The sequence below is a fragment of the Gobio gobio genome (assembly GCF_949357685.1).
Source record: "Gobio gobio genome assembly, chromosome: 14".
NCBI classification, from domain to species: domain Eukaryota; kingdom Metazoa; phylum Chordata; class Actinopteri; order Cypriniformes; family Gobionidae; genus Gobio; species Gobio gobio.
The window spans coordinates 34,410,236-34,429,440 of NC_137107.1; the positions used below are offsets into that span (position 1 = coordinate 34,410,236).

The following is a 19,205-nucleotide window of genomic DNA, read 5'->3' on the forward strand; positions in this document are numbered from 1 at the left end:
CACTTAGACCAGGACAGAGAGTGTGGCTGTCCACTAGGGATCTCCCTCTGCATGTTGAGTCACGGAAACTAGCACCTCGCTTCATTGGCCCCTTCAAAGTCCTCAAAAGGATCAACCCAGTGTTCTACCGTCTTCTTCTACCCAGGTCCATGCGCATTCACCCCACATTTCACGTCTCCCGTTTGAAACCTGTTGTCTGTTCTCATTTGTTCCCAGCCAGGAAACCCCCTCAAGTACCTCGCATCATTGGTGGTCAGCCAGCCTACACAGTGCACCAGCTGCTGGACTCTCGCCAGGTTCGTGGGAGGACCCAGTATCTTGTGGATTGGGAGGGTTATGGCCCAGAGGAGCGGTCTTGGGTGCCAGCCCGAGATATTCTAGACCCAAATCTCATCAGGGAGTTCCACCGCCATAAGCAACACAGCTAAGAGAACGTCAGGAGCCGTTCCTTGAGGAGGGGCTCCTGTAATGACTCTCCCTGCCTCTAGTTGGCGCTGAGCTGTAATGACTCTCCCAGCCACAAGGTGGCCCCAGCTTCTGAAAAATCATTTTTGCAAATCATTAGTATTTCATTTCTCTCACCTGTGGGGTTCATTAGCTTGTTTGTGTTGGCCTATTTAAGTATGCCTCTTTCATTCAGTTGTGTTCAGTCTTGAGCCTACTATGCCTTGTATTTTCCTTGCCAAGAAAGCTAAGTCTGTTTTGTTTTTGGATTTGCCTTTTGCTCACCTTTTGTTTCTCTGGAAGCTCGGTTTCCTTTTTGTTGTACCTTTTAAACTTAAATTCTTCAGTAAAGCACATTTTGTTCAGTCATCTAAGTCTGCAAGTTATTCTTCTGCCCTTGGGTCCATCCTCTGTTTGTCATCCACGATAGCTCAGTGGTAAAGAAGCAATTCAGTTGACTTGAAGACCCGGGTTCAATCCCAGCCTCTGACACCCATCACATATATCGACAAAGTCTGTGATGCACAGCAACGTTAATCTATGAAGATAATTTTAATATGGTAAAATTTAAACAAAGTAGGCCTACGTATGTCCGAATTCACAGTAGGCTTATTCATCAAACCGTAGAATGGACAACATCCAATAAACTTTACATTCACTTGACACACTTTGTAGTCCAGGAACACTGTCCATCCCGCTTAATGGACTGGTTTTATGAAATGCATTGTAGAGACCTCACCTTATAAATTCTTTCTGGAGATGAAATGTGATTTGTTTGTCTGTAAGAACAATCTTCTTTTTTTAAAAGACACAGCTGTGCAGTGTTGAGCTCATTGCTGTCCTGGGAGAATTAATCCGTTATCAGGATGGGCAGATCAATCCATACTTCACCATAATAATAACTATTATAATGTATAATAGCGTATAATAACACTATCTGATGACACTCACATTTCTCACATTACCCATGTCTGCTCTCACTCATGGTCTAGATGGCTTGTGCTAACTTTTATCTCCGTTAAAATTATTTAAAGTCACAGTATAGATGAGCTTGAGGCTCAGATCTTGATCTTGTGATCAGACTTTGGAATAGATTAAATGAGACATTAATGATACTTGGACTGACTTTGCAAAATGTTTATCCAGTTTGAAACTGTATCTACGTGTATTTATTGAAAGTTTGTGTTTTACATTTAATCATTTGCTGTATCTATATATAATGATAAAAGTAATAGTTTTTCTTAAGAACTTCAAAATATTTGTATCTGTTTGTTTATATTACATACATTATTAAGAACAATGCTATATTTCATATGCCATCTTTTGCCTGTTTGTGGAAGTCCTGGTTGTACATAAACTTGAAAATAGCTAAAAATAGCTATAAACCAAGCAAGTGTATAGGAATTAGCCCACACTAATAAAATAAAAAGTTTGTAATTATTTCCTTATTTTCCCTTTTTTATTGTGTGTGATTTAATTAGTTATATGTATTATGTTTGTGCATTGAATGACAAGTAACTGTAATAACATGCTAAGGAGACTTCAAATATATCATCATCTTTCCATTATTTTTCACATTTCATATACAAATCAAAATATAATTCATATTCAAAATCTCTATATATCTCTATGTGCTATAATGAGTATAACTTTGTTTTTGTTTCTTTTTTGTAGTATTAGATATTAGAATAATAAAAAAAATTCCAAAAGAAGCCAATTCTTAACATAATGTAGGATTATCTACTGAACAGGCATCGATTCACAGACACATCAGACTTCAGGGACTTCTTGACCCCCTTTCTCAATCTTCTGATTAGTGAGTCACAAACTCAGCCCGTGGGCCAATTGGTCAGAAAATGGTCTACACACATCATAAAGAAAATTTATAAAAAATAATAACTGCATTGTTTTTTAAAATGTGTTTTATTTTTAAATTGCAGAATTAAAGAGTAGAGATAATTTTTTCAGCATTGCAAACCTTACAGGAAGTTCATCAAACTTCAAAACCTAAAACCATTTTCTTTGTGTTTAGGAATGCGGTCCTCGTCTCTCATGGACTGGTTTTATGATAGTTTTTTCAAATGCATGGTGAGATTTCTGGAAACTCCCTGTCTTATAAATTCTTCCTGAAACTGAAGTGTTTGTGAGATATTTCAGTAAAATTTGCACAATTTTTTTTTTGAGTATTTGTTTGCATAATTATAAAACAAATTTATGTGAAATTGACAATCTATATGTCCTTGCCAAACCAAAAATCCCGATTTAATTATATATTAAATAAATTAAAACATACTAGTTGTGTTGTTTATCTGGCAGTATCAACATAGTCAGCATCAACAGTTCCTTTTATCAATCTGCTGATGAATAATGAATAATCCAGTAGAAGTTTCCAGAATGGTAAACACTTTTGTCACAATCACCAGTGAGAGTGCCCCTGATTATCACCTGAGGGCACTCCACCCCAGACTGTCACTCCATCAAGACTACATCTCCCATAATCCTTTGCCCGGACTCATCAGCACTCATTGATTACATCCACCTGCTCCCCACTACCTTGTTAGCTCACACTATATAAGCCTGGTCATGTCTATCATTCATGGCTAAGTCTTGTTTGTTGTAAACTGCATTTCTGAGTGTTTTCCCTGGTTTCTTGTCTCTTGGTTTTGGATTTCTTGCCTGTACTGTGGATTACCTGTTTGCCTGTCTCTCCTGTCTTGTTTGTCTGATTGGACTGATTGCCTGTGTATGGCCTTTTGCCTGTTTTTGACTACGATTGTGTATTACCCTTTATTAGTGATGGCAAAATGAGCCTTCCTGAACCACTGAGACCTAGCAGCCCATTGCTTCACCAAAAGGTTCATTACCCGAAGCTTCATTCATCATTGCTCACTAGTGACACCTAGCTACTGTACAAAGAAATAGCAGACAAATCTATAAATCCTGAGTGGGTATAAAATAAAATATGAATCTTTCTGTCTGACTTTACTTGCACAAAGACAACTGTCAAACACACTGTTATTTAATTAATTATTTATACTGTGATCAACCTATCCAGCAGATGCCAAAGGACACCTAATAATAGAGGAAAACAATATTAGAGAAAAACTATCTAACCTAATAATAATAATGTAGTATACTGTAGTATAATAGTATAATGTAAATGTTATATAGCCCTAACACATATGAACCACAATGACATAACTCTATAACTCTCTGACACTCACACTTCTACTACTCCTGGCACTTCTCTAAAACACCACAACAACCAAAAGGTGGCGTGAGTTTCGAACCCGAAGCATCACTCAGACCAAACCGATGACGTATTCCACACAAACCAAGGCCTCGTTTGTCATTGGTCACGTGATTTCTCCGTTAACAACACAAGCCTCGAATCAGGGCTTCATCTAGCATGCCCATTTATTCTCGACACAAGCTCCGATGCCTCGGTTCAAATGTCCCATCACTACCCTTCATTAAAGCTGCATTTGGATTCTCAACCCTTTGTCTCTTGGAGCAGTATGTTACAGAAGTCTTTGCCCACAATGAATCCAGCAGCAAGAATCCTGTGTCTCCGTCAAGAAGATCGTTCTATCGAGGATTATGTGAGAGAATTTGTTGAACTGGCACACCTCACTTCAATGGACACGCAATGACTTATGATATTTTTTCGAGGGGGATTATCTGAGCTCAGTTCGCTCATGCCCTTGCATGACCCTAATTGGACTTTAGAACGTTATATAGACATTTCTCTACAACTGAGCGGTTCCGCATTTTCTGTGGGTGTTGTGGAAGAGGAGCACTGCACTCCCACAGTACCCGGCATTCCAGACTCTAGTCCCATCCTGGTCTCCGTCCAGACCCCAGTGACATTTCCTGTTTTGAGTCTGGTGGTCCCAGTTCAGGTGGTCCCGGTGGTCCCGAGTCTGGTGGTCCCGTGTCCGGTGGTCCCGAGTCCGGAGGGCCCGAGTCTTGATACGGCCAGGAGGGCTGTGCTGAGGTTTTATGTGGTGGCAGTCCTACGTGCTTGGGAGGAGTACAGTGCTTCCTCCAGATATTCGGGGACTGTTACTGAGCAGCCCGCAGTCGTCTTGGAGGAGTATCCAGAGCCGCCAAGGGTATTGCCTTGCCATGGCCAGCCACTGACCAGCGTCCAGAGAGGGCTCTGTCTTCTTCGGTCACGAGTCCAGAGAGGGCTCCGACCCCTGTCACGAATTCAGAGAGGACTCAGCCTCCTGCCACGAGTCCAGAGAGGACTCAGCCTCCTGTCCCGAGGACAGAGAGGACTCTGTCTCCTGTTCCGAATCCAGAGAGGACTCCAACCGGGCCACTTGCTCAGTCTGCTCCGCCGTGGGGTTCTTCAAGACCATCTGCACTGCTGTGGTGGTTGTCTGCTCTGCCGTGGGGGTCTCCAAGACGGTCTGCGCTGCTGTGGTGGTCATCTGCTCCGCCCTGGCTGCCTGTGCCACCCTGGTCATCTGCCCAGCCTGCTCCGTCCTGGCCGCCTACTCCACCCTGCCCGCCTGCGCCAGCCTGGTCATCTGCCCGGCCTGCATCACCCTGGTCATCTGCCCAGTCTTCTCCACCCTGGCTGCCTGCCTTACCCGCACCACCCTGGTCATCTGCTCATCCTTCTCTGTTCTGGCCGTTTGCCCGGCCCGAGCCACCTGATTACCACCTGAGGGCACCTGTTCATTTCTATTATTTATGGCTAAGTCTTGTTTGTTGTAAACTGCATTTCTGAGCGTTTTCCCTGGTTTCTTGTCTCTTGGTTTTGGATTTCTTGCCTGGATTTATTACCCGTTTGCCTGTATCTCCTGTCTTGTTTGCCCCCAAAACTCCAAGCAAACTCACAGAAACTGTTACATATGGAGTGCATCAAATCACTGTTTATTGGACTTTCATTCAAATAGCCTTCGACATAGCTTGTAAGTGTGTCACAACTGATACACGTGACTATAATGTATGTATATTACTCCCAATTCATGCAATTATGTAACTATTGAATGAGTGGATGAAAAGGCATCGTGTTTGATCTTTTTGTGTTCATATGGGTATAATCCAACAGATGAGCTGAATGAAATCTTTATAGAATTGATCATGTCCTTATAGTAAGAAATTAGGTCTAAATTTACTCCCTGCTTAAGAGCAGGAAACTAAATTAATATAGATAACCCAATTTTATGGGAGGGGTGGAGACACAGTCACCCCTGAAGCCTAATTGGCCAGAACCCATCCAGGGGATGGGCAAATATTTGAGTTTAATCTCAGAACACGAACGAAGAATCCAGTTCACGTCACAGCTAGTTCGCGGCCTGTTCAGAGCCAGCAGTTCGAGCCGGTTCAAGGCCTGTTCGTTTAGAGATGAGTTAAGTCCTAGCAGTTTGACCAGAGTTGAGTTCTGAATGGAGAGCTCCCACGAGATGATCTGACGATCGTGGCAGATCAGAGAAAATGGGTTAAACAACGATTTCATTCAGGCCATCTGCTTTTCTCTCACTTTCCTTTCTTTTACTTAAAGTTTATTTTCTTTCCGTTAAGTCTCGGGTTCTGTTAAGTTTCGCCGCAAAAGTTACTCAACGAGTCTCCAAAAGCGCGCTTCAACTTCAAACAACGCCCACAAGACTTCCATCCATCCGCCAACACGCCACGTGATTGGCTTCCCAAGACGTCGATCCTAGACACGACCAGACCTTCAGCGAATCAAAGAATGGGGAAAACCCCTGTCCAGCCAGGAAAAGGGAATCCCCCTTGTCAGACGACACACGAGACACAAACGCAAGTAATGCCTCTAGATTCCCAGCTGAACTGGTGCATTAGATCAAATGTAATAACCCTGCCTAAGAAACGATAGGAGGTTAAATTACTGATCAATGGTTTCTTCAGGTCATGTGTCATAAATACATATATTGCTTAGGATTTCATAATTTCTCTCTCTTAGAACTTATTCTTTCCTCACCTTCTTCCTTTCTGCAACGTGTGAATGTGCTAGTGCGTGTGTTTATGTTAGATAGTTTAATGTGTTAAGAGTAATCAATAAAGTTCCGTTTGTATTCAAAGATAACTGTTCTTGTGTTATGTGCTTATCTATTTAATGTCTTGAACTGCTGATCTAAGTTACCTAGCTGTTAAATAGTGTTTCACTATTGTTTGGATATTAATATCCGCTGCAGAGTTGATATTTACGGCCCGTTCAAATGAACGCTGGAAGAGTCATTTGCTCGGCTGTAAAATAGACTCTCAAAATTCCCTATGAATTCATTAATTCATTCATTTGAGCTAAATACACATGTTTCCCTTTAACAGAGCCCCCTTTAAGTTCTTACATATCGGCGGACGAATAAGTTAAGGTGTAAACATTAATTCTGAATTATTTATAAATTATAGTGTCATTCGAGTCTTTCATTTTAATTCAATTCCCCGTTGAGTTATTATTTTATCTGACTCATAGTCGCTACACAGTAAAATTGGATGTTGTATGTGACGAACTCACAGCGCTTGGAAGATGAATCTAACACCACTGAATCAGAACGGATCAAAGCACTGATGTTGGTGCTGTACTTAAATATGCCAATTTGCTCAGCATAGTTTTTAAATTCAATTTTAGTGATCTGATAACACTGAACCCATTCCGATTTCAGCTTAACTTCAGTTCATCATGAAGCCCCGATTAAATGGGTGCGTGTTACTTTAAAACCCGTGTTGGTTTCCTTGCATTCATGGGGAGAATGATAGAGGCTAATATGCTGTGCCATCTGTTCTGTTTCAGCTTTTCTAACAAAATACTATCAATAACGGTAACCGGTGTCATACGAATCATTTACGAGCACTATGGAAAGTTACGACAGAAGCGAGCCACAACGGGTGACCACGTTGCACAAGCAGACTGGCAGACACCTGTGCGCGTCTCATACGATGCATGTGTCAGCTCTATACAGATATGCTTGCGACAAAATTGAGAAAGAGTAAGATACTACACCCAATCGGCATCGGAATGCATAACCATATGCATATCACTGAGATAAATCCTGATGTATTGATGACGCCAGAATGGTGATGAAAATCACAGCCGTGTCTTTGATAACATGCCCAGATAGTCCTCCATTGAAAGTGATTGTTCTGAATCTGAACGTGAGATTTTGCTCTTGTTAGTAAAGGCACTTGCGTCTGTTGCCGTGGCAGTCCAGCGAACAGCATGATAGGCTGACATGGACTTAGAACGCCATTGTATGCACACCACCAACTCCATAATAGGACCAGCGATCGACCGCTACGGAACGTCCGGATCGTCAACTTTATTGGAGCGTCAGCATCTGCGTACTCAGACATGAGTAATTACCGATCTTTTATACCCAAGTATTAGAATGTGATTGGATAGATAAAAAGGTTGAAGTGACGTGACAATTAAGTCTTCCTGGCAGAACTTATTCTAAAGCTTTCATTTATTGCAAATGTTGTGTTATACATTTGTTTATATGGAAAGAACCCTATCTTGCAAAGCAGGAACCTCCAAGTTATAGAATCTAATAAATGTGGATGGAGAGGCCCAGCCTGCCACTGCACAGATATTTTCAAGTGGTATTTCACTGGACCAAGCCCTTGACGAGGCCATGCCTCTAGTGGAATGAGCTCTGATGCCATCTACTATCTATGCAATAATCTCTGCTCTGTGATCGCGCACCCTCTGGTGCGGCCGCCAAAGCATACAAAGAGCTGTTCCGACTGCCTAGATGCGGCGGTATGCCTTTAAAGGTCCTGTTCTTCGTGATCCCATTTTTCAAACTTTAGTTAGTGTGTAATGTTGCTGTTAGAGCATAAATAATACCTGTAAAATTATAAAGCTCAAAAGTTTAATGCCAAGCGAGAAATTTTATTTAGAAGTTCCCTTTCAAAGCCTACAGCGAACGGCCAGTTACAACGGACTACAACCCTGTACATCCTGCTTTAATTACGTCAGTAGAACAGTTTGTTGACTAACCTCCGCCCACAAGAATACGCAAAAAAGGGGGCGTGGTCTTGTTGTTCCCTGGAGAAGAGGAAGTGTTGCGTTCGGTTCGGTTCGGTTCGGTTCGGTTGTGTTTGTCGCCATGTCGTTCAGACGCTGTTATTTTCAAATCACCTTTGTTTGGCCTTCAGGGGCTGTAGTTTGAGGGCGTTCATCTCCCCGTTATGGTAAGAGGCGTGACCTTTCCGGGTAATGTGCGCTAAGCTGCTGTCGAATCACAACACGGGAACCGCTGGCACAATCAGAACTTGTTACGTATTTCTGAAGGAGGGACTTCATAGAACAGGGAAATCTTTCAAGCCGTTTTGAGGACAGTGAAAACAGCGGTATACAGATAAGTAAATTGTGTACTGTGTAAAAAAAATACTGTTTTTTTACACGTGAAACATGAACACATGTTATATTGCACACTGTAAACACAATCAAAGCTTCAAAAAAACACGAAAAACGGGACCTTTAATAAGCTCTAAGAGTCTTGACGTAACAGAGTAGATAATCGTCTCTTTCGTCCTCAGACGAGGGAAGAGCTGATAGTGAAATGACTTGGAGTGGAGAGCACTTTGGGTACATAACCATGTCTTGGTTTGAGGATGACTCTGGAGTAATTAAGCCCAAACTCAAGGCAGGAAGCACTCACCGAGAGCACATGTAAATCACCAATGTCATGGGCCAGCGCATCCCTGTTCTTTGGAAAAAATGTTGGGCAATGAGCATTTTCTTCTGAGGCGAAGAGATTGACCTCTACCTCGCCGAAGATGCTCCAAATTAGCTGAACCGTTTGTAGGTGAAGAGACCAGTCCCTTGGGGGAAATCCAGCGTAGCGTCAGTTCTGGCAGGTCGCGTTAGTCAAGCTTGCATCAGCTGAATGTGAGCTGATCATGTCTACCTATAGGAATACAACGTCTATCACAGCATACATATATAAGCTCCTTCAGTACTATCAGCAGCTATTGCGTTTCTCCAGAGCTCATTTACCCTCCTCCATCCCCTCATCTTGTCCAGTCAGGATTTTGTATTCTAATTCCCCTTGAATCAGACTAAATTCCTGAATTATTTTGTACATTTAACATCTGCAATCTGCAATACATTATGTTGGTTCTGTTCTGTTTACCCTAAGGAGGGTTATTGCTGCTCTCCCTGCTCTTATCCATGCTCGGCTGCATGGATGCGCAGGGAGTTCTTGTCCAGAACAGAACCATACCGCAAATCCAAACTGTATGCTAATAGTCAATCCATTATCTTTGACGATAGTGGTCCTGATAGAATGTTGAGCATATTCGGACCCTGGTTCAGAATGCCTGGAACATGCGCTGCCCTTAGCGAGCGCAGGTTGTGCTGAGCCCATAAAAGGAGACGTTTGGCCATGGTGTGCAGGTTGCTTGACCTGGCGATTTATAAGGGATACCACTGACATGTTGTCCGTTCAGACTAGAACGTGGTGACCCTTTATGTATGGGAGGAAAGCTTTTAGCGACATATCGACCGCTCTCATCTCTAGACAGTTTATGTGCAGCCGCCTCTCTGAGATTGACCAAAGGCCGGAGATGGGCCTGACTTCGTGCAGGACACCCCAACCTAGGTTGGATGCATCTGTCGAGATCACTATCCACTTCGAGACCGTGCCCATAATCACACCAGACTGGTACCAGTCGGCTGCTTTCTAAGGATCCAGGGCTTTGATACAGCCGCGGTTCACTTTGAGTGGCCTGACCGCCACGCGTGAGCCGGGGCGCTGGGTTTTAACCAGTTTGAGGACTGCTGATGCCATAATGCCTAACATCCTCTGAAAACGTTTGAGAGGAGTGTAAGTGCCAGCTTTGAAGAGGGTGCGCTGTGACGTAAGCTGCGCTCTCATCTGTATCGAGTCCATGACTGTCCCCAGAAAATAAATATTCTAGCTGGGAGACAGCGCGCCAATAGCTGTCAATATTTCAAATTGCACCTTTAAAGTCTCCTGCACTTAAATCCACTTTCCTGCCTCATTTACACCATTGTGACATTTATAAATCCAGAACTAAAGAAAGAGAATTTTTTTGATTATTTATTGTAATGTATGATAAATCTACAAATAGAATCATATATAATATCACATGACCATGTAATCAGAAAAACTAATTTTGTGTCAAATGATGTCTGTCTTATCTGTCTTCATGTGGTTGTTCCAATGAATTCTGTTGTACTGTAACATTCCACTGAAAAAAAAGCTTTCCAAAAAAATTGATGACCAATAGATTACCAAGTAAATTTTAGTCCTATGTAGGGTCGCAGGGATACTGAAGCCCATCCCAGTGCCTTGAGCCAAATTAACAAATCATTGCAACACCAAATGACACAACTTATTTGATCAGTTTGATTATTAAAAAAAAAAACTATATGGGCCCTATCTTGCACCCAGCGCAATTGACTTTGTACACCGACGCATGTGTCATTCCTATTTTGCACCCGCACAAAGCGCGCTTTTCCCTCCACAGAAGCACGTCGCTAAACTAGTGAATGAACTTGCGCTACCTGGGCGGTTCAGCGCAAAAAAGGAGGCGTGTTCCGGCGCAAACAATCCCTGGTGCTATTTTGCTGTTCCATTAAACAATTGCGCCACTGACCAGAAAAAACCTAGTCTAAAGTCAGTGGCGCATTGCGCGTTGTTCATTATGCTATTTTAAGGGCGCATGCTTGACCATAATGTATAGCGTGCACAACGCGCATACACTTTGCTCATGTAATCTACACAGATGCAACAGTTATTTTTGCAAATCATAAATTGTTACACTAAAAAATATTAACACATGAGATGACGGAAATCATTGTGGTGTGCCACGAAGATGTGAAAAAATAGGCATAAATCTAGCTTACAAATTATTCAGGCTAATTGTAGTCTAATAATTAAGGAGACCTGTTTGCCCAATAGTGGCAACTTCTGGCAAGACATATATGTATATAAGGACATCTAACAAATTGGTTTGTCCGTCAAGAACCAGGAAAAAAAATCGTTGAGGGTGGACGCACCGATGTTCTCTGCTGGTGTCAGGTCCTGAGTAGAGGCAGATCCACCCCCCGTTACACGGCGTGCCCGACTGATGCTGGCAAGCTTGGACTTTCCCCGTCTTCTGATGTCATTGTAGCGCTTGCGGCACTGGTGCGACGTCCTGGGGATGCCAGCTGATGAAACAATTGTGGCTATTTCCTCCCACGCCTGTTTAACCAACGCTATTTTGGGTGGGTTTCTCCCATCCCCATACAACACAACTTCTCTGTCTTTCACTGCTCTTACAAGAACATCAGTCTCCTCGGCTGTGAACCGCTCCTGGCGTGGGCCTGGTAAATACGCCATAATAGCAGCAATCCATAATGGAACTTGCGCACCTGCTTTTACAGGCAATGTTGGATGAAGCTCTGATTGGTTTATTCACGTTACGCCCAAACCACACCTATGAATAATGAAGCTACTTCAGACCAACCCATTTTAGATTTGCGCCGGGCGCAAGAGCCATTTATCCCGCCGGGAAAATAGCAACAGCGCCGAGACCCGCCCACAAAGTTACTTGCGCTTCGCGCTTTGACACTTGCGTTTCAGATCGTTAAAATAGGGCCCTATATATACATTCTGATAGTATGAGTACAATCAACCTACTGTATGTTAATCATTATTTATTAAAAACAAGAATCAAAAAGCGAAATGCCTGCAATTAAAATATTGTACATAGTCTTATATTTGTTAAAAATGATAATATGAAATTCAAGACAATCATGTGACATTCATAATTTCTGATATCAATAGGACAAAGAACATGTAAAAAGGCAAAAAACATGAACCCTAAAACCATGTGCTTGTGTGCAGAAATGCTGTCGTTATCTCTCACGGTGCCATTTTACGATAGTTTCTCAAATGCATGGTGAAGTTGCTGGGAAGTCCTCGTCTGATAAATTCTTCCTGTAACTGAAACATGTGATTTGCTCTCTGTGAGATATTTTTGAGATAAATATATTACAAAGATCTGTAAATAATAATATTAATAATAACTATTATTATTATTATTATTATTATTATTATTATTATTATTATATGCTGTTGTCATTTAGTTATTCTAAAGTTATTTATTTTGCATGTTGTTGTTTTTTGTGTAACACAAACTAAAATTATAATGGGTGTTTTGAAATGGTTCTCACCTTTATAATCACCAGTTCTTCAACCTGAGACTCTGACAGATTTTCCACACTTGTAAGTTCCACTCTCAGTCCCGCCACTGGTCAGTAAAAAAAGAGCATGAATACAAACAATACAATCCAGTTATGATGATGATGTATGTTGAAAAATACTTATTTTGGACTGAAAACAGCAGAAAAGAGCACATATCTTCACAAACATACCATATACATCTGAATTGATTGGTCAATATAATGGTCATCATGTTCACCAGAAAGCAAAGAGAAATAGCATAAAAGTTAGTGAATTACACAATCATTCACATTCATATTATCATCAACAACTTATTGTAATGAATTTGTTAATTGTTTATTATTAATATTTTTCATTCCATAAAGTACATTTGCTCACCACTGTAACAGAAGAAAGGCAAACTGGCAATGCATCTCTCATCTGTCCACTGGCCAAAGTATTTTAAAGACACAGCTGTGCAGTGTTGAGCTCCCTGCTGTCCTGGGACATTTGCACCATTATCTGGTTGTGCAATATCGCCTTGAGTATATGGCAGCCAATATGTGAAGGAAGAGCTGCTCTGATCTGACCATAGTCTGTTTCTGTGCAGACCAATCCATACATTATATCCATAATAATAGCCATTACTATAATAATAACGTGTAACATTCAGTATCTGTTGATGCTCTGTCTCATTTCTCACACTGGCCAGGTCTGTGTATTTCTCTCTGCAGTAGCTCTGAGCTCCAGCCCAGGTCCTTCCCTCATTTACCAAAACATACTTCTGAGAGGAGTTTCCTCTACCTAAAATGAAATAATTTAGTGGATTTAAATCCGTAAATGTATTTGTAATTTGTCTATCAAAGTTATAGCTATATAATAAAGACATTTCGAAAACAGTAAAACATTACTAATAATTCAAATAATGAAACACAGTCTTTCATTTTTCTCTCAAGAATTTGGGGTATAAAAATACTGAACACTTCAGAATCTTTCAGGACTGAAAATGGCTGGTTTGACAAATCTTAAAGCTAAAGAAGATAATGTCTTACCATTATAGCAAATGAATATCTGTGTGTTGTCACATGACATATCGTACCAGTTCCCATTATAATCCATGTAAACACACAGTTCATTCACTCCATTGTTGTTTGGTTCGTGATACCAGTTTCTGAAATCTCTCTCTCCTTCCGGATAGAAATCATTGTTTTCCAATGACCATCTCCAGCTGTTCACATCATCATACAGTCCAATCCAGGCTGAACCATTGTAACTCCCATTAACTGTGTTAATCAGACTGTTCATTTCCTCCATGTTATCAATGGTGGCCAGATCAGTGTAATTCTGTCTGCAGTATCTCTGAGCTTCAGTCCAGGTCTTGGATTCATTCATAAAATGATACTGATGGGATGATGCTGATCCTTTAAAGGTGGGAAAAGGGTGAGGATAAAAGTTAAAAAGTTACAATTATTGCATCATAAAGATTACGAAGGACATTTTGGATTTGGAACTAATGGACAAACATGTAGAACGTTTGTAGACTAAATAAGAGGATCAAAATATAAATGTTCATATACTTTGGAACCAATTTACAATAAAGTGCCATTAGTTATGTCATGTTTGCATTAACTGGCATTAGATAACATCAATATTATCAGCTTGCAGAGGTTCATTAATTAACATAATTTCTATAATAAAATGTTTTTCAATAAACATTGAAATTAAAATGAATTTATAAATGCTTTAGAAGTACTTTTCATTGTTAATATCCTACACAGTTTTTAAAGAGAAAAAAATATACGTGGCAATGTTGAAAGACTTAATTTCGGATTAATTTCTAAGCAGTGGCGGCTGGTCAATAGAGGCACTGGGGCACTGCCCCCATCAAAATTCCAGAAATATACATGTATACAAAAATTATATAAAAGTGAAATAAAAATAAAATAGTTTACTCATACGATGTGCTGGCTGTTAGTAAGAGCCTCAGCATTTAATAAAAACTGGCTTTGATGGGTTAACTATTTTATATGTTCTTCAATATGTTTAATGCTGTTTCATGCGTGAGGGACGCCGGGCAAATGGATTTCTATCTGAGTCTAAAAATATACATGCAGCATGTGACCTGAAGCAGGTCTCTAATTGGTTCTTAAAGATCCTCCTCCGGACGCAGGTCATTGTGTCCCTGGCGAATCAGAATTGGATGCGTGTTATTTTATCCAATCTGATTGGTTCTCATCACCTGTCATTCAACTTTACACTCTTGGCCACTAAAGCGAAAGTGCGCGGGCGACACAGTCACTCCGACTCCGCCAAAACCTTATTAGGATGATCAGTTTCGTAGAGATGGCAGCAGTTAAACCAAATTCTTTCACAAGGCGTTCGTTGGAAGAAAACAAAATGATAAAGGATCCCGAACCGGACCAACGCGATTTACAAATCCAGCAGCAGGCCAGTGACAGAGGACGCAGCTGCACTCGGAGCTCCACGCGCTTGTTATGAGAAACGTAAGTTAGGTGGCTGGCTGGATGTGTTGTTAGCAATGCCCTTTATTGCTTTCCCTGTCTTTTATTTCTAAGTGTCGGTACTGAAGTTTTGTGGACAACAACGGGGGTAAGAGACCTCAAATATCTGACTGAACAATGCAAACATCATGACACTACTGAGATGACTGACTTTAATCAGAGAATTTTTTGGCCAGAAAGAAAGGAGAGCAAAATTTATTTTCAAGTAGTCAACATGCTAGTCTGTTGTTGTTGTTGCTGTTCTCTTTTGTTTTTCCTTTCCTCATTCAATTATATGTGGGAAATGAATGTGTAAAAAGATAAAAGTGAAGACACTGTTTTGCATCTTGATACCCCCCCCTAAAAAAAAAAAAAACGCCCCCCAAAAATAATTATCACCAGCCGCCAATGTTTCTAAGTCAATTCAAGTATGTGTGGCAGAGTGGTATGCACTTAAAAGCCGACCTTATTTATTTCTTAACTGAGGTGAAAATAATATCACTGACAGCTGACCGTGAATGTATGTGTCAAGACTCTGCTGGGGTCTGAATGATCTACTCACCACTGTAGCAAATGAAAGGTAATGCAGTATTGCAGTTTTCATCTGTCCAGCTCCCAGAGTCTCTCAATGAGACTACAGTGCAGGATTCACTGTTTCCAGCATTATCTGGCTGTCCTGTCCTCCAGTTACTGAATGAAGAGTTGGTCTGATCTGACCAAGATCTGGTTCTGTACAGTCCAATCCAAAAAGAGGAATAATACCGAAATAATGACTGAAGTTTGAGGTTTTCAGTCTCATTCCTGATACTGACGAGGTCTGTGTGATGTTCTCTGCAGTAACTCTGAGCCTCAGTCCAGTTTTTGTACTGGTAAATGAACACATAACTTGTACTAGCATTCACTCTTCCTGTAGGGAATATACGTATTTGTATGTGATATATCATGGTATCATAATTATATTGTTGTAAATACTTTAAAACGTCAACAGGAGTTCTCACCATCATAGCAAACAAATGGAAGTGTAGAGTAGCAAGAGATTTCACGCCATATTCCCCAATAATATGACATGTACACACACAGACTCTGTCCACCTGAGTTCACTGGTTGCTGGACATACCAGCTTTTAAAACCTCCCTCTAATGCTGTATTCTCCAGAGACCATCTCCAGCTGTTCAGATCATCATACAGACCAATCCAAGCTTTGCCATTGTAAGTCCTGCGTATTGTTTTAATGAGCCTCTTCATTTCCTCCATATTATCGATGGTGGCCAGATCAGTGTAATTCTGTCTGCAGTATCTCTGAGCTTCAGTCCAGGTCTTAGACTCGGACACAAAGTGATACTGATGGGTGCATGAAGACTGTGTGCAGGTTCCTGTAAGTTTAAAATGAACATATAAACACATTTGATTCTTCTCTGCAATCACCAATTCATCATGAAACTATTAAAATTGTTTTATTGCGGACATTTTATTTTAATTGAAATTATTAAAAATTATAATTATGTCTATATTAACAACACTTCCTGTTAACGGGAAAACAGTTTTTTCAATTTGGAAATAAAAAACAAATTGGGTAAATTGTTTCAAAATCTATATAAAATGTAAAATAAATAATATGCATTAAAAATAAAATTTTCAGAGTAAATATCTATACATTGACTAATATCACTTTTTGTATAACGTTTTTATAGAAAAGTGTTTTAAAAAGTGGAAAAAAATAGTAAAAATAAACTCACTGTTGTAGCAGATGAAAGGCATTCTGGATAAGCAGTCCTCATCAGTCCATCGGCCTAAATTGCTGAATGATACGGCAGTGCATTGCTGAGACCATGGACCATAATTATATTGACCACTATCTGGTTGCTGTGGTGAATAGGGAATTTGTGGTCTCCAGTCTTCATATTTGGTAATCTGACCGTTTGACCAAACCCTATTTCTGTACAGTCCGATCCAGAATCCATATCCACCTGCTATCTCAAGGATCCTCTGGTTCTCAGTCTGATTTCTCACATTGGCGAGATCTGTGTAATGATCTCTGCAGTATCTACGAGCCTCTGACCAGGTTTTCCGGTCATAGATTCTAACATATCTCTGTGTGGCATTCACTCTACCTGTGATTTTAAATATACAGATGTATAATAGATGCACAGAAATACTCACACACACAAAAAAAAAAAAAATGTCCTTACCATCATAGCAAACGAATATTTGTGTGTTGTCACAATTAATATCATGCCATTTTCCATTATATTCCATGTAAACACACAGTTCCTTCCCCCAACTGTTGTCTGGTTCATGATACCAGTTCCTAAATTCTCTCTCTCCTTCCTGATAGAAATCATTGTTTTCCAATGACCATCTCCAGCTGTTCACATCATCATACTGTCCAATCCAGGCTGAACCATTGTAACTCCCATTAACTGTGTTAATCAGACTGTTCATTTCCTCCATGTTATCAATGGTGGCCAGATCAGTGTAATTCTGTCTGCAGTATCTCTGAGCTTCAGTCCAGGTCTTGGATTCATTCACAAAGTGATACTGGCGGGATGATGTCAGGGGTGACACTGTGGAGAAAGTGTCCAACTTAGCATTTAAAATTTTTGACAGTCCTGGCCATTAAGACAGACTTCTACTCACCATTGTGGCAAATAAAAGGAAATGCATAATTGCAGTTTTCATCTGTCCATTTCCCAGAGTCACTGAATGAGACTACAGTGCAGGATCCTGCAGTATCTGGCTGCCATGTGCTCCAGTAAGTAAATGAAGAGTTGCTCTGATCTGACCAAGATCTGGTTTTGTACAGTCCAATCCAAACATCATAATAATAATAATAATTCTGGAATAAAAAACCGATCTTCTGATTTTCAGTCTCATTCCTGATACTGACGAGGTCTGTGTGATGCTCTCTGCAGTAACTCTGAGCCTCAGTCCAGTTTTTGTACTGGTAAATGAAAATATAACTTGCACTGGCATTCTGTCTTCCTAAAACATTTAAATACATTAAAGAGCATTAGTGACAGCTGATTATTTCAGAATGATTAAAAATTGCTTGTTTTTTCATTGCCCTAAATACACATTAATGCAACTGCTCACCATCATAGCAGATAAAAGAACGTGTAGAGGAGCAGGATGTTGTATACCATATGCCATTATTCCTGTTCAAAAACATACACAGACTTTGTCCTCCATAATTGCTTGGTCCTTCGTTATACCAGTTCCTGAAGCCTTTCCCTCCCTCCTTGAAGAAATCACTGTCCTCTAGAGTCCATTTCCAAATGTTCAGATCATCATAGAGTCCAATCCAGGCCAAATCAATGGAATCATCATTCACTGTGTCCAATAACTGAACTGTCTGTTGTTCATTCTCAATGATGGCCAGATCAGTGTATTTGTCTCTACAGTATCTCTGAGCTTCTGCCCAAGTCTTGGATTCATTCACAAAGACAAACTGAGGGACACTCAAGGTGAAGGTGATAACACCTGTTTTCATTTTTTAATGAAAAAACAAGGACCAAATGGGTCAGTGTACTCTATTATGTATTCTGAATATATTCTCTGACATTGTACTCTAACTGTATTCTCGAAATGGTAACAAATAAATTACTACAATAACAAATGCTGTAACAGTCGAATACAAAATGTATAATGTCAATTTTTGATTTTGATAATAAAATATTTGGTGGAAATCTTTGTCTTACCTGATAACAGAAGCAATGGAAACATAGCTGTGAGAAAGAAAAAATATATATATTAATCACATGTAAAACCTGTAATAAATAAAACAATCAATCTAATAATTTGTTCTATTTTCACTATTTATTACTTTAATGTTTTAAATGTCAGGATGACACCTGTCTTTTCTCTTGTTGCTTTTGTTATAGATTACCTGGCTGTCTTACTATTTATAGTGTTCACTAAATATGGGTGGGATCATTTTTTATAAACACATCTGACATCAAGAAACCTGTTGGGTCACATAGGCGCTTTTATAAACATACTCTATGAGAACATTTCATGTTCTGTTGTTACAGGAAACAAATGCTTTAACAATCCTTGCTCCAACTTCCTGAACTTGTGAGTGCAGATGTCTTGGTTGGTTTGTGGA

At 40.3% G+C, this 19,205-nt stretch overlaps 1 protein-coding gene across 2 annotated transcripts; it reads right to left on the reverse strand.

Moving 5' to 3' along the window:
• Positions 1-10,481: 10,481 nt before the first annotated feature.
• Positions 10,482-18,995, reverse strand: LOC307137570 (macrophage mannose receptor 1-like). 2 transcript variants are annotated; one of them, XR_013817935.1, is made up of 13 exons: positions 18,924-18,995; positions 18,799-18,825; positions 18,194-18,580; positions 17,738-18,082; positions 17,290-17,664; positions 16,837-17,211; positions 16,099-16,473; positions 15,663-16,007; positions 13,652-14,020; positions 13,303-13,403; positions 12,989-13,201; positions 12,611-12,687; positions 12,076-12,380 (listed from the first exon to the last, which is right to left on the reverse strand). XR_013817935.1 is itself a non-coding variant. In XM_079835318.1 (12 exons), the coding sequence occupies exons 2-11, from the start codon at positions 18,821-18,823 to the stop codon at positions 12,630-12,632; spliced, it is 3,069 nt and encodes a 1,022-aa protein (XP_079691444.1). In that variant the 5' UTR covers positions 18,824-18,825; positions 18,924-18,977; the 3' UTR covers positions 10,482-12,380; positions 12,611-12,629. The 2 variants fall into 2 exon arrangements, 1 of the variants encoding a protein (XP_079691444.1); XM_079835318.1 differs by having other exon boundaries at positions 10,482-12,380; positions 12,989-13,403; positions 18,924-18,977.
• Positions 18,996-19,205: the final 210 nt, after the last annotated feature.